Below are 14,667 nucleotides of genomic sequence, written 5' to 3'. Positions count from 1 at the left end.
TGCCCTATATCTATAGTTTCGGCTAAAGATATAGCACTCTAAAAGATGCTGGGTTGTTTCAACCCATGGTTGGGTCAAATATGGACAAATCCAAGCGTTGGTTTACATTTTTTGATTGCATTTTTAAACCCAACGATTGGGTTTGTCCATATTTGACCCAACCATGGGTTGAAACAACCCAGCATTTTTAGAGTAGTTACTACAATAAACCCAATAAACTGGACTGGATCTTCAAACACTGTAAGCAGTTTTCCTGTGAATCATCTATGTCAACTTCTTATGAAAGCTGGTTTCTATTTATATTTATTTATTATGTCTTTTTTTCTCAGCACAACAGAAAAAAATATGGTTTAGTACAGATTTTAAATCAGACTGTGGATTAAACCGTAACTGGTACACTGTTAAAAAAATCAATAAGTTATGACAACATGTGTTTTTACATTGCTTTAACTCATTAAAATAAGTTAAGAAATATTCAACTTTTTTTGCAAGTTATACTAGATTCACCTCATTTTTTAAGCCAGTTTGATGTAATTTAAGTTGAAATGACTTAAACATCTAAGCTGATTGTACTTTTACAGTAAAGACTGACACGCGCCCTTTCCCTCATTAATAATCAATATAACCAGTATTGTGGGAGTAATAAATCCCAAAACATTACTTCTGTGCTTGATTTACTCGCATAATTCCATTTAAATTATTATAAGTGTGTCTGTTTGCGTTTCTGTGTCAGTTTAAGCTCGCGTGTCCCTCGCGAGCCACCGCCGTTTGATTAAAAACGCGCGCGTTTTATTTTTATGATTTTGACGTTTTTACAGTCTATGGTCTCGACAGTATAAACACTTTCTAAACTAGAGTATAAAGTCTACTTTACATCGATATAAACTCAAGAGGAATAATGTCATCACAGGTAGCCTACAGTCACCTCAGTATATAACGGTTAATTTCGATGAAATACATTTCACTTTAAAAAATAATTAACCGCCATTTCCCCCCTCAGAAATGTCTTCAGTTTATTACAGTATTCATATATAAACACAGGTATAAACAAAAATGCTGACATTTACGACTTAATTCAACATACAAATAAAGTATTACAGTCTGTCTTTAAATCTGTTTTATAAATTTTGTTGTTATAACGTTACTGAGGTGATTATATTCTCTAACCCGTCCCTCGCACGTAAGTTACGTAATTTGATGTATTTATTGACTTTATGTATTTCTACATGTTCATTCGGATGTTTCAAGTTTTACTATCCTTGTGGGGATATTTTGTTGTGTATATAATACCAATTTTTTTTATAATTCTATGCAGTTATGCAAAATGAATGTTCTATTTTAAAGCGTTATGAAACAAATATTTCGCTTGCGCCTCCCAGTCAAAGATAGATAGATAGATAGATAGATAGATAGATAGATAGATAGATAGATAGATAGATAGATAGATAGATAGATAGAATGAAAGAAATAATGACAGTTTGTCATCTGTCCCCTTTAATTGGATGCTGCTGTCTTTGACATTCTGCAGCTGAGTGTCCGCAGCGCCGCTGTTTTGCTTTGTGGCACAGTTCTGATGGGGGCGTGGCCATCCCTAAACCAACCAATCACCGTCGCGGAGACAAACGCTGCCGTCTCTTATTGGTCTCCGCGCCTATCAATCACAGGGTGAGCCCGCTGTCCTCCAGAACGCACTTTATTCCGAGAGCGAGTCACGGATCCGTCATGCACCTCAGATGGGTGAGTTTAACATGATTAACTTCATATAACATACGATTGTTGCAATTAAACACGTTAATATAGGGTGAAATTACGTGTTAATGAGGATAAGATAATGCGTGCCATTTGTTGAACGAATAAAAGACGCAGAACTTAATACTCTGTTATGAGATCATACAAATGCATTGGTCATCATAATCATATTTTAGCTAAATTTGAGATGTGTTGTTGAATGCGAAGTGCTCACGTGGCTTTGAGAAACGCTGTGAATGTTTAAAGCATCAGTGATGCAGCGGTGCAAAAATAACTTTCTGCATAATAAATGATGCTCAGGATAGTGCAGATTATTCACTGCTCGTCTAACCCACAGTCCACAGATATCAGATACTGGTTGTGGTTTGGATTAATCACTGCTGCTGAATTGCCATGTCATATTTTAAAGAGACATTCACTGCAGCTTGTGCATAATCATTGTAAAGTGTCATTATAATGTGTGTGTGTGAAGGTTGAATGGGTATAAGGCTTATGATGAAGGGTGCTCTAGTCATTCAACTGCTTATTTAAATGATTATGCATACAGTTCAAAGGCTTTAGCAGAATACATTTTACTGAATGACATTATCAATGGACCCACTGTTAGTTTTCATCATTATGCATTCATGGATATTTTTGGCAAAGCATCTTCAACAGTTTATTTTCTGGCCTTAAAAGATGTCTGGCAGCTGCACTACTGCATAAAATATTACAAAATAAGTCTGTTTATTATAACAATATTTGCTTATGATCATGCAAATATTATTCCTAAAGATTACTTACTGAAAAAAAACGCACTGCTAGGAAATTTCACAAATAATTACAAAGAATTGTCTTTATAAACACGGAAGACAGAAATAATATTCTCAAATAATCACTTTGAAAGATATATTTTGTACAGTGTCATTTCTGCATGTTTGTTTTTTTGAGAGAATTCAGTATGCTGCCAAATTTGATAACATTAGGCTAAATGCTATTATTAAATGCATTTAATCAAAACTATTATTTAAATAAACTTCTGATGTCGTGCATTTGAGAGCACTACGTCTATGCAATAATGAATGTGTTTATCAGGTCATTTAGCCCAAAGAAAGCTGTGTGTGTACATTCTACACATCCTAAAACAGATTTATGAGGTTTACGTTGCACTAAAAGCCTTCTTCATTTTGACAGGCCTTCGATCGCCCCGATGATGAACACCAGTCCATCCCGGGCCGTCCCCGACTCGAGACGAGACAACCGCCAACTTAATTTAGGAGTGTGATTAATTAAACCGGGGCCCGTAATGGAAGGCACACACACTGTGCTGCGTCTGTACAAACCCATCCATGAGTTGTGCTTCATCAGTCTGTACTTCCCAACAAGGAAATCCCGAGGTTTTTCACGAGCTGCTCGTGAAGTCCAGCCTCTGTGTGGAAATCAGCATGAAGACCCGGGCAGAACTAAACAAAGACGCCAGTATTACAACTCAGCGGGTGAAGTCCAGTCCTTCCAGTCCTGCGAGGAAACAAAAGGAGCGGTTTCGCATATCCACTGGCTGGCCGTCGAACACCATCAACTCCTGACAGATCTCCTGTCTTTATGCAGCGAATGCGCAGACAGACTCAAGATGGGAAACCAAGACGGGAAGATCCAGCTGGAAGGAGAACATGGTGTTAGTAGCAGTAACTTCACTCTTCCTCAGTCCCCGGAGTATAGGAAAGCCTCGAGAGTTCGGAAGCTGAAGAAACTGGGATCCAAGAAGATGGACGGTGCTGAAGAGTTCCTGCAGAGCAGATTGAAGAAGAAGGCGCATATGGGAGCAGCATCCGAGTTTTTTTCCCTGGGAAAAGACCCGGAAACTCCAGGGTCGGGCTCTTACGTCAGCGTCTCACCGTTTCTTCCCATGGATGAAGACTTCCATATTGCCAACGATGGCTGGGATTTCATGGAGGAATCTCGTTTTGAATGCGAAATCGAGTCTGAGTTTGACAACCAACTCCGTTTGGATTATGAGAAACCGATTGGGAACGAACGTGGACGTATCAACAGTTCCGGGACTAAACGTCAAGAGACGTTTGGAGGGAATGACGATCGACTCAATAACATGGCGAGAAAAGACACGGAAAGATCTCTGATTGAGGAAGCTGTGTCTCACTCCTGCTCAGATGTGGAGGGAATCCATCAGAAAGCATCCGGACAAGAAGAGATCAATCGTTTACACCGGAAGAAGCCGTCGTCTCCGGTCGACGCCAACTCTAGAAGCTCGAACCTTCGCTCCTGGACCAGAAGCCCCACGTCAAACTCTTTCTCCGGGGTTTTTAACGTGTCTTATCCTCCGACCAACAGTCTCCGGGTCATGTCTCCGGTCCTGTCACCGATGTCTTCTCAGCTTCCCAGTCCCCAAATTAACCACCGTATTGTGTTGCTGCCTGAGGAGGATGATGATGGGAATAAACGTTCGTCTAGAGTCAACGCTGAGGTTATCGATAACAACGGCAACCGCAGAACGGCCTCGCGCCTCGACCTGAACCTCGGGAACCATTTCGGTCCGAATGGAGCCGTGACCGCAGGTAAGCGACTGCTCTTCTGTTTCACACTGAGGAAGAAACTGTGCGAAATCAAACCCTTGAGTTGTCCGATATTTCTCACTTGCTCACTTATCGTTAAAATAGATTCGTGTTTTGATCATGTTTTACAGTAAAGTCCCCCTGTAGTCAATCATTGTATCCCTTAAAACTCATCACCAAAATCACATATTTAAACGTTTTTTTGTTCTTCATGCCGTAAAACATCTTGAATGTAACTCGACACCCTTTCCTCATTTAGTATGCACGGTTCTATGAATATGCAAATGAGCCCCGCCTCCACTCACTCCCTCAGCTGAGAGATCCACTGGTTGACGATCACACGTTGATCTGATTGGTTACAAGGTCGTTTGTGACGTCAGAAACACCAGCGATTTCAAACCGTGTTTTTGAGACTGTCTTTGGTTCACTGCAGTTTTAAGGAGTAAATACTCAGCAATGCTGTCGACTTATGAACTTACACATGGTGTGTCTTAAAGCGTATTAAACACCACATAGACACATAAACAACATTAAACGCTGGATTTTTTTAATCACAGGGGGACTTTTACTGTAAGCGAGGTTCACTGGCTAGTTTATTGCTGCATCATCAAATCATTTTCATTGAACATGTATTGGATCCAACAGGCCAACATTATAAGAGAGGCACAAAGTAAAACAACATATACAAATAAGACAACATGACATAGCCGATATGTGATGGTTTTAAATTGATTTAAAAAATCAGTGATAAATATCGCTGGCTGATACATCGGGTCTGTTCTTGACTATCCGCAATCCACCTTATTTTGCAACACAAAATTAAGTTATTTTCTTCAAATGTGTGAGATTTCCGGTTCACTAGCCGCTATAGGTCGACAACTAGAAGAAAATCAAAGTGCAGTAACATCTGCTACAAACTAGTGCATTTGTGATAATGATAATAAGATAAAATACCATTTTGCAATATACAGGTGAAACTCAAAAAATTTGAATATGGTGCAAAAGTTCATTTTTTTCAGTAATTCAACTTAAAAGGTGAAACTAATATATTATATAGACTCATTACATGCAAAGTCAGATATTTCAAGCCTTTATTTGTCATAATTGTGATGATTATGGCTTACAGCTTATGAAAACCCCAAAGTCAAAATTAGAATATTGTGAAAAGGTTTTCATAGCCTTTTTAAAAATTTCATATAACAAATAAAGGCTTGAAATATCTCACTTTGCATGTAATGAGTCTATATAATATATTAGTTTCACATTTTAAGGTGAATCTCTAAAATAAATGAACTTTTGCACCATATTCAAATTTTTATTAAAGCTGCATGACAGACTGTTTTTGTACAGCTAAAATAACTAAAGGCGAATGACACAACGAAAGCGTCACACATTTACAATCATAAACATAAGCTGGATAGTATGGAAGCTTGTTTCCGCCACTGAATAAAAAAAATATAAAAATAATTGCGACTTTTTATCTCACAATTGCGAGATATGAAGTCAGAATTGTGAGAAATAAAGTCGCAATTGCGAGATATAAAGTCGCAATTCTGAGAAATAAAGTCGCAATTGCGAGAAAAAAAGACAGAATTGAATTTTATCTCACAATTCTGACTTTTTTTCTCACAATTGCGAGTTTACACCTGACTCTATAACACATGATTGCGAGATTATATCTCAAAATTCTGACATCTTTTCTCAGAATTGTGAGATATAAACTTGCAATTGCAAGTTATCAGGCCAATTCTAAGAAAAAAAAAGACTAACTTTTTCCCCTCAGAACAGTTTATATCTCACAATTCTGGCTTTATAACACGCAATTGCGATTTTATATCAATCAATTCTGACTTTATATCAATCAATTCTGACTTTATAACACGCAATTGCGACTTTATAACAATCAATTCTGACTTTATATCAATCAATTCTGACTTTATAACACGCAATTGCGATTTTATAACAATCAATTCTGACTTTATATCAATCAATTCTGACTTTATAACACGCAATTGCGATTTTATAACAATCAATTCTGGCTTTATAACACGCAATTGCGACTTTATATCAATCAATTCTGACTTTATATCAATCAATTCTGACTTTATATCAATCAATTCTGACTTTTTGACACGCAATTGCGACTTTATAACAATCAATTCTGACTTTATATCAATCAATTCTGACTTTATATCAATCCATTCTGACTTTATATCAATCAATTCTGACTTTATAACACGCAATTGCGACTTTATAACAATCAATTCTGACTTTATATCAATCAATTCTGACTTTATAACACGCAATTGCGATTTTATAACAATCAATTCTGACTTTATATCAATCAATTCTGACTTTATAACACGCAATTGCGACTTTATAACAATCAATTCTGGCTTTATATCAATCAATTCTGACTTTATAACACGCAATTGCGACTTTATAACAATCAATTCTGACTTTATATCAATCAATTCTGACTTTATAACACGCAATTGCGACTTTATAACAATCAATTCTGGCTTTATATCAATCAATTCTGACTTTATATCAATCAATTCTGACTTTATATCAATCAATTCTGACTTTTTGACACGCAATTGCGACTTTATATCAATCAATTCTGACTTAATAACACGCAATTGCGATTTTATATCAATCAATTCTGACTTTATATCAATCAATTCTGACTTAATAACACGCAATTGCGATTTTATATCAATCAATTCTGACTTTATATCAATCAATTCTGACTTTATAACACGCAATTGCGATTTTATATCAATCAATTCTGACTTTATATCAATCAATTCTGACTTTATATCAATCAATTCTGACTTTATATCAATCAATTCTGGCTTTATATCAATCAATTCTGGCTTTATAACACGCAATTGCGACTTTATAACAATCAATTCTGACTTTATAACTCGCAATTCTGACTGTATATCTCGCAATTCTGACTTTATATCAATCAATTCTGACTTTATTTCTCGCAATTCTGACTTTATAACACGCAATTGCGAGAAAAAGGTCAGAATTGTGAGATAAAAAGTCGCAATTACCTTTTTTATTTTTCATTCTGTGGCGGAAACAAGCTTCCATAGGATAGTGATGCTTTCCTTGGCAAACACTAGCAATGTTCATTCTGATTTCTCAGGCTTGTCATGTGACTCGGAACAAGAGTTTCGGCCTTTCCAAGAGTTTTCGCTGTGTTTCGAGTCACTAAGGGTCAAAGCCACCATGTTCAAACACTCATGAAAATAAAGGTCTCCTGTTGAACTGTAGGAGGCTGCTTTAAACATCCGCACGGGTCGCTTCAGAAGCCCTGCACATTAATGAGATGAAGAGGATTAAACACTTCTGTTGCCGGATCAGGACTCGGGAAGCGCCTAAGCTGCGCTGACCAGAAAAGAAAGAATTCCCATTAAGCGTCGTCTGCCCTTTCTGTGATCTTTCTCTAGTGAACATCACAAGCCCAAATGCACTCGCTTGATCTGATCATCGACTATCAGATGTGGGACAAAACACAGTTCCTTTGCCCGAGGCTGAATAGAAGCAGTGAAGTCTACAGTATATAAACACACATCATCACTGGCAGTGTTCACTCTCTGCTTACAAGAGACAATACAGAACAGTACAATACAGAGAGTTTTGTTTAGTTTACTGTGAGTACGGGTGAAACTCGAAACATTAGAACATCGTGCAAAAGTTCATTTATTTCAGTAATTCAACTTAAAAGCTGAAACTAATATATTATATAGACTCATTACATGCAAAGTGAGATATTTCAAGCCTTTATTTGTTATAATTGTGATGATTATGGCTTACAGCTTATGAAAACCCCAAATTCAAAATTAGAATATTGTGAAAAGGTTTTCATAAGCTGTAAGCCATAATCATCACAATTATAACAAATAAAGGCTTGAAATATCTCACTTTGCATGTAATGAGTCTATATAATATATTAGTTTCACCTTTTAAGTTGAATTACTGAAATAAATGAACTTTTGCATGATATTCTAATTTTTCGAGTTTCACCTGTAAATACATTTTTGGTCTTTTTTTTTTGATAATTTTTTACTTCATCGGAAGATGGTAAAAAAAATGGTTCGAAATGGTTATGGTTATGGTTCGAAACTAAAGGTTTTGGCACTTGCTATGTGAACACACACACACACACACACGCACACACACACAAATCCTGGACATGATTCGAAATGGTCCTGTAAATGGTGCTTTTCGGTCATTTTTGACCCAAAAAATGTACGTTTTTTTTTGTGGAGAATTTTTTACTTAATTGTAATGGTTGGAAAAGGTTTTGGCACTTGCTATGTGTTGGGCATGTTACTTAAAAAAGTACTTAGTTATAGTTACTAGTTACTTCTCACAAATAGTAACTGAGTTAGTAACTGAGTTAAATCATTATAAAAGTAACTAATTACCAGGGAAAGTAACTATTGCGTTACTTAAAAAAAAAAAAATCAAATAGGCCTTGATGTCAAATAACTTGGATGCCCCCAATATTAAATATGTTAAATTAATGAAATGGACACTAAATAGAATAAATTATTATGATAAAACATTGTACACTAATCTACACTATTGGAATGTTGCTGTGGGACAATGTGAGAGACACCTATTAAATTCAATATATTATTTTAAATATTATCATTACTAGTAGAACAATAAAACATAATAGATGTTAGAACTTTTAATATTTAATATTGCACAGACCACAACTGGCCAACAAATAAGTCCAAAAATAAATTATGCTTCTTAGGAAATGTACCAAAAATGTATAAATAATAATAAAAAATATACAGAGTTTAGATGTATGGCTTTGATTTTCTTGCATTTTTCATAACAATACAGATAAAATTCTGTAACTTTTTTAAGTTCACTTATTAAAACGTTTCTCACTTCAGCAATAATCTGCCGAGTGTCGTGTTTGAGAAGAGATCAAACTTCAGTCTGTCCTCTAAGCGTTCAAGATTCACCACAGTTTAAGCTGGAAATTACATTTTCAGGTCTACGTTCAAAAAGCGAATAAATGGATTATAAATACAGTGTAAATATAATTTAGTTTAAAAAACCCACACAAAATATTAAATAATAAACATTATCAAACTAAAATATAATATAGTTATATTATATTCTAAAATATAGTACATTAATTGCATTGACAAAAAAAAAAAGTTCTGTCATTTGTGTGTGACAAAACAAAACAGAAAACCTTGATAATAATGAAAATAATAACCTTTCAACAAAACATTCAGGGAATTTAGAAAGTTCTACTGAAACGGAGTGTATAGGCCGAGTTTAGAAGTACGTTTGAGAATGAATCGCTAGTTTTAAAAGAGAAAGTTTTGCCCAATTGCTCATATGGTTACGTAATCCGCCTGTGCTAGCGATGTGTGTTTATGTTGCAGTTTTATGCTAGCGATGTGTGTTTATGTTGCAGTTTTATGCTAGCGATGTGTGTTTATGTTGCAGTTTTATGCTAGCGATGTGTGTTTATGTTGCAGTTTTATGCTAGCGATGTGTGTTTATGTTGCAGTTTTATGCTAGCGATGTGTGTTTATGTTGCAGTTTTATGCTAGCGATGTGTGTTTATGTTGCAGTTTTATGCTAGCGATGTGTGTTTATGTTGCAGTTTTATGCTAGCGATGTGTGTTTATGTTGCAGTTTTATGCTAGCGATGTGTGTTTACGTTGCAGTTTGATGCTAGCGATGTGTGTTTACGTTGCAGTTTTATGCTAGCGATGTGTGTTTACGTTGCAGTTTGATGCTAGCGATGTGTGTTTACGTTGCAGTTTGATGCTAGCGATGTGTGTTTATGTTGCAGTTTTATGCTAGCGATGTGTGTTTATGTTGCAGTTTTATGCTAGCGATGTGTGTTTATGTTGCAGTTTTATGCTAGCGATGTGTGTTTACGTTGCAGTTTTATGCTAGCGATGTGTGTTTACGTTGCAGTTTTATGCTAGCGATGTGTGTTTACGTTGCAGTTTTATGCTAGCGATGTGTGTTTACGTTGCAGTTTGATGCTAGCGATGTGTGTTTACGTTGCAGTTTGATGCTAGCGATGTGTGTTTACGTTGCAGTTTTATGCTAGCGATGTGTGTTTACGTTGCAGTTTTATGCTAGCGATGTGTGTTTACGTTGCAGTTTTATGCTAGCGATGTGTGTTTACGTTGCAGTTTTATGCTAGCGATGTGTGTTTATGTTGCAGTTTTATGCTAGCGATGTGTGTTTACGTTGCAGTTTTATGCTAGCGATGTGTGTTTACGTTGCAGTTTTATGCTAGCGATGTGTGTTTACGTTGCAGTTTTATGCTAGCGATGTGTGTTTACGTTGCAGTTTTATGCTAGCGATGTGTGTTTACGTTGCAGTTTTATGCTAGCGATGTGTGTTTACGTTGCAGTTTTATGCTAGCGATGTGTGTGATGTGTGTTTACGTTGCAGTTTTATGCTAGCGATGTGTGTTTACGTTGCAGTTTTATGCTAGCGATGTGTGTTTATGTTGCAGTTTTATGCTAGCGATGTGTGTTTACGTTGCAGTTTTATGCTAGCGATGTGTGTTTACGTTGCAGTTTTATGCTAGCGATGTGTGTTTACGTTGCAGTTTTATGCTAGCGATGTGTGTTTACGTTGCAGTTTTATGCTAGCGATGTGTGTTTACGTTGCAGTTTTATGCTAGCGATGTGTGTTTACGTTGCAGTTTTATGCTAGCGATGTGTGTTTACGTTGCAGTTTTATGCTAGCGATGTGTGTTTACGTTGCAGTTTTATGCTAGCGATGTGTGTTTATGTTGCAGTTTTATGCTAGCGATTTGTGTTTACGTTGCAGTTTTATGCTAGCGATGTGTGTTTACGTTGCAGTTTTATGCTAGCGATGTGTGTTTACGTTGCAGTTTTATGCTAGCGATGTGTTTATGTTGCAGTTTTATGCTAGCGATGTGTGTTTACATTGCAGTTTTATGCTAGCGATGTGTGTTTACGTTGCAGTTTTATGCTAGCGATGTGTGTTTACGCAGAGACCTGCAGTTTTATGCTAGCGATGTGTGTTTACGCAGAAACCTGCAGTTTTATGCTAGCGATGTGTGTTTACGTTGCAGTTTTATGCTAGCGATTTGTGTTTACGTTGCAGTTTTATGCTAGCGATGTCTGTTTATGTTGCAGTTTTATGGTAGCAATGTGTGTTTACGTTGCAGTTTCATGCTAGCGATGTGTGTTTATGTTGCAGTTTTATGCTAGCGATGTGTGTTTACGTTGCAGTTTTATGCTAGCGATGTGTGTTTACGTTGCAGTTTTATGCTAGCGATGTGTGTTTACGTTGCAGTTTTATGCTAGCGATGTGTTTATGTTGCAGTTTTATGCTAGCGATGTGTGTTTACGTTGCAGTTTTATGCTAGCGATGTGTGTTTACGTTGCAGTTTTATGCTAGCGATGTGTGTTTACGCAGAGACCTGCAGTTTTATGCTAGCGATGTGTGTTTACGCAGAGACCTGCAGTTTTATGCTAGCGATGTGTGTTTACGCAGAGACCTGCAGTTTTATGCTAGCGATGTCTGTTTATGTTGCAGTTTTATGCTAGCAATGTGTGTTTACGTTGCAGTTTTATGCTAGCGATGTGTTTACGCAGAGACCTGCAGTTTTATGCTAGCGATGTGTGTTTACGTTGCAGTTTTATGCTAGCGATTTGTGTTTACGTTGCAGTTTTATGCTAGCGATTTGTGTTTACGTTGCAGTTTTATGCTAGCGATGTGTGTTTATGTTGCAGTTTTATGCTAGCGATTTGTGTTTACGTTGCAGTTTTATGCTAGCGATGTGTGTTTATGTTGCAGTTTTATGCTAGCGATTTGTGTTTACGTTGCAGTTTTATGCTAGCGATGTGTGTTTATGTTGCAGTTTTATGCTAGCGATTTGTGTTTACGTTGCAGTTTTCTGCTAGCGATTTGTGTTTACGTTGCAGTTTTATGCTAGCGATGTGTGTTTATGTTGCAGTTTTATGCTAGCGATTTGTGTTTACGTTGCAGTTTTCTGCTAGCGATGTGTGTTTATGTTGCAGTTTTATGTTAGCGATGTGTGTTTACGCAGAGACCTGCAGTTTTATGCTAGCGATGTGTGTTTATGTTGCAGTTTTATGCTAGCGATGTGTGTTTATGTTGCAGTTTTATGCTAGCGATGTGTGTTTATGTTGCAGTTTTATGCTAGCGATGTGTGTTTATGTTGCAGTTTTATGCTAGCGATTTGTGTTTACGTTGCAGTTTTCTGCTAGCGATGTGTGTTTATGTTGCAGTTTGATGCTAGCGATTTGTGTTTACGTTGCAGTTTTCTGCTAGCGATGTGTGTTTACGCAGAGACCTGCAGTTTTATGTTAGCGATGTGTGTTTACGCAGAGACCTGCAGTTTTATCCATTCTGCACTGAGAAGACTTTCTCAAGTGACTCTCTGTACATAGTCTTTCGAGCCTGAGGCTGACACACACTCCTGACACACACTCCTGCTCCAGTGCGCGTCTCAGAGACCGGATCATGTGATGATGGTGATGAACTCTAGATCTTACAGGACGGGGACGATTCGTGAATTGAGAATCACAGTGTAAAATTGTAAAAATACCTTCACTTTATAAAAAATCAGTGCCTCAGGAAATTAAACATATCATTGATCTTTAAATGATCGTTTTCATACTCAAATGCTGTATTGAGGGTCTGTTCAGCATCATAACGGTAGACTTTAAGTCTACAACACATTTGAAAAGTAAAGCTTCAGTTGACGAACTGCTTTGTGTCTCCATCGCACTATCTAATGTGATATCGCTGTTTAGAGGCAGTGTAAGCCTGTCAATGCCAGTCAACCCAGAAAGAGTTGAGATGTGTTTAGTGGCACACTGTTGTGTTTCTCAGATGACCAGATGACCAGATGATCAGGTGATCAGGTGATCATGTGACCTCTGCACTGCTGCCCATAATAAGAGTAATGAGAGGAAGCACTCCGGTCATATGAAGCTGATCAGCTCACGGACAGAGAGGATGTGTGTGTGTGTGTGTGTGTGTGTGTGTGAGAGACAGGCTGTGTGTGTGTGTGTGTGTGTGTATGAGAGAGACGGGCTGTGTGTGTGTGTGTGTGTGTGTGTGTGTGTGTGTGTGTCTGTGTCTCTGTGTGTGTGTGTGTGTGTGTGTGTGTGTGTGTGTGTGTGTGTGTGTGTGTGTGTGTGTGTGTGTGTGTGTGTGTGTGTGAGATTGTGTGTGTGAGATTGTGTGTGTGAGATTGTGTGTGTGTGTGTGTGACGGGCTAAATGAGCTGTAATTACCATCACATCACTAACATCAGTGTGTATTGTCAACGAGGGTGTATATATAAACTGTTGCTGCTTTAAATGGTCTTTTACAGTAATGTATGTTCCCAGTTTTTAAATTCTATTGACCCCGTCTCGAACAAAACAATACGGTAGTACTTTTCGGTTAGTGATGTCTAGTTATTTTGTGTTTCCCACCTGAGCTTCTTGTGTAAATCACCCAGAACACACTATCATCCACAAACACAGAGGACTGGGAGCTCGTTCTGAGTCTCTCGTGTGTGTGTGTGTGTGTGTGTGTGTGTGTGTGTGTGTGTGTGTGTGTGTGTGTGTGTGTGTGTGTGTGTGTGTGTGTGTGTGTGCAGTTGATGCTAGTTCAGTGTGAGCTTTATGTCGTCCTTCATCACAGTCCTGAACTACACAGAGCAGGTTTTGGTTCAATTAAAATTAACTAAAATCAAATACTTTCCTCCTATATACTGTATATTATGTGAATAACAGTACGCAAAAGAGTAGTATGTCTGAACTGATAGAATTCATCATTATTAAAAAGAAAAATAGGCGAAATCCCCTGCTACTTCCTCTGAAATACAATATATAACAGCAAATATATATTTCCTTCAGCTATCTCCATGTTTAATTAAGCCTGATGAAGTGTATTGTATGAGATTCTGTTACTTTCACTGTTCATTCTATCGCTCATCATATTCATCTTTCATTTAATAGCACAAGCCTAATTAATGTGGATTTAAAACATTAGTAAAGACAAGTAAGCAGTCATTAATCAAATTAGAACAAATAATCACATTACAAATAACACAAATAAATACAATAGAACAAAGATAGGCTAAAAATGAAATAAATAAATTATTAAAATAAAATAAATGAAATAAATAAAAAAATAAATGAAATAAAAATTAAATAAAATTTATAAACTTAAAAAAAAATTTAGGTCTTACTCGCCAAGACATTTTTTTCTTCATAATTTTGTGTGAATTCGTCCGTTCAAGCGCAAAACATAAATAACGTAACAGTTCATGTTTTACTTATTATATGAATATGCATTTAGA

At 36.9% G+C, this 14,667-nt stretch overlaps 1 protein-coding gene across 1 annotated transcript in view; it reads left to right on the top strand.

Moving 5' to 3' along the window:
- The first annotated feature begins 1,603 nt into the window (after positions 1-1,603).
- LOC130078679 (formin-1-like) overlaps positions 1,604-14,667 on the top strand; it is a 107,502-nt gene continuing 94,438 nt past the window's right edge. Inside the window, 3 exon segments of the mRNA XM_056244269.1 lie at positions 1,604-1,737; positions 2,923-4,283; positions 8,509-8,526. Of these exon segments, the coding sequence (XP_056100244.1) occupies positions 3,035-4,283; positions 8,509-8,526 (1,267 nt within the window). The 5' untranslated portion in view covers positions 1,604-1,737; positions 2,923-3,034.

Source organism: Rhinichthys klamathensis, unplaced genomic scaffold, assembly GCF_029890125.1.
Source record: "Rhinichthys klamathensis goyatoka isolate OS25496 unplaced genomic scaffold, OSU_Roscu_1.1 h1tg000951l_1, whole genome shotgun sequence".
In the NCBI taxonomy this organism is placed as follows: domain Eukaryota; kingdom Metazoa; phylum Chordata; class Actinopteri; order Cypriniformes; family Leuciscidae; genus Rhinichthys; species Rhinichthys klamathensis.
Note: the sequence above shows the minus strand (reverse complement) of the source record. Positions and strands in the feature narration are given on the sequence as shown.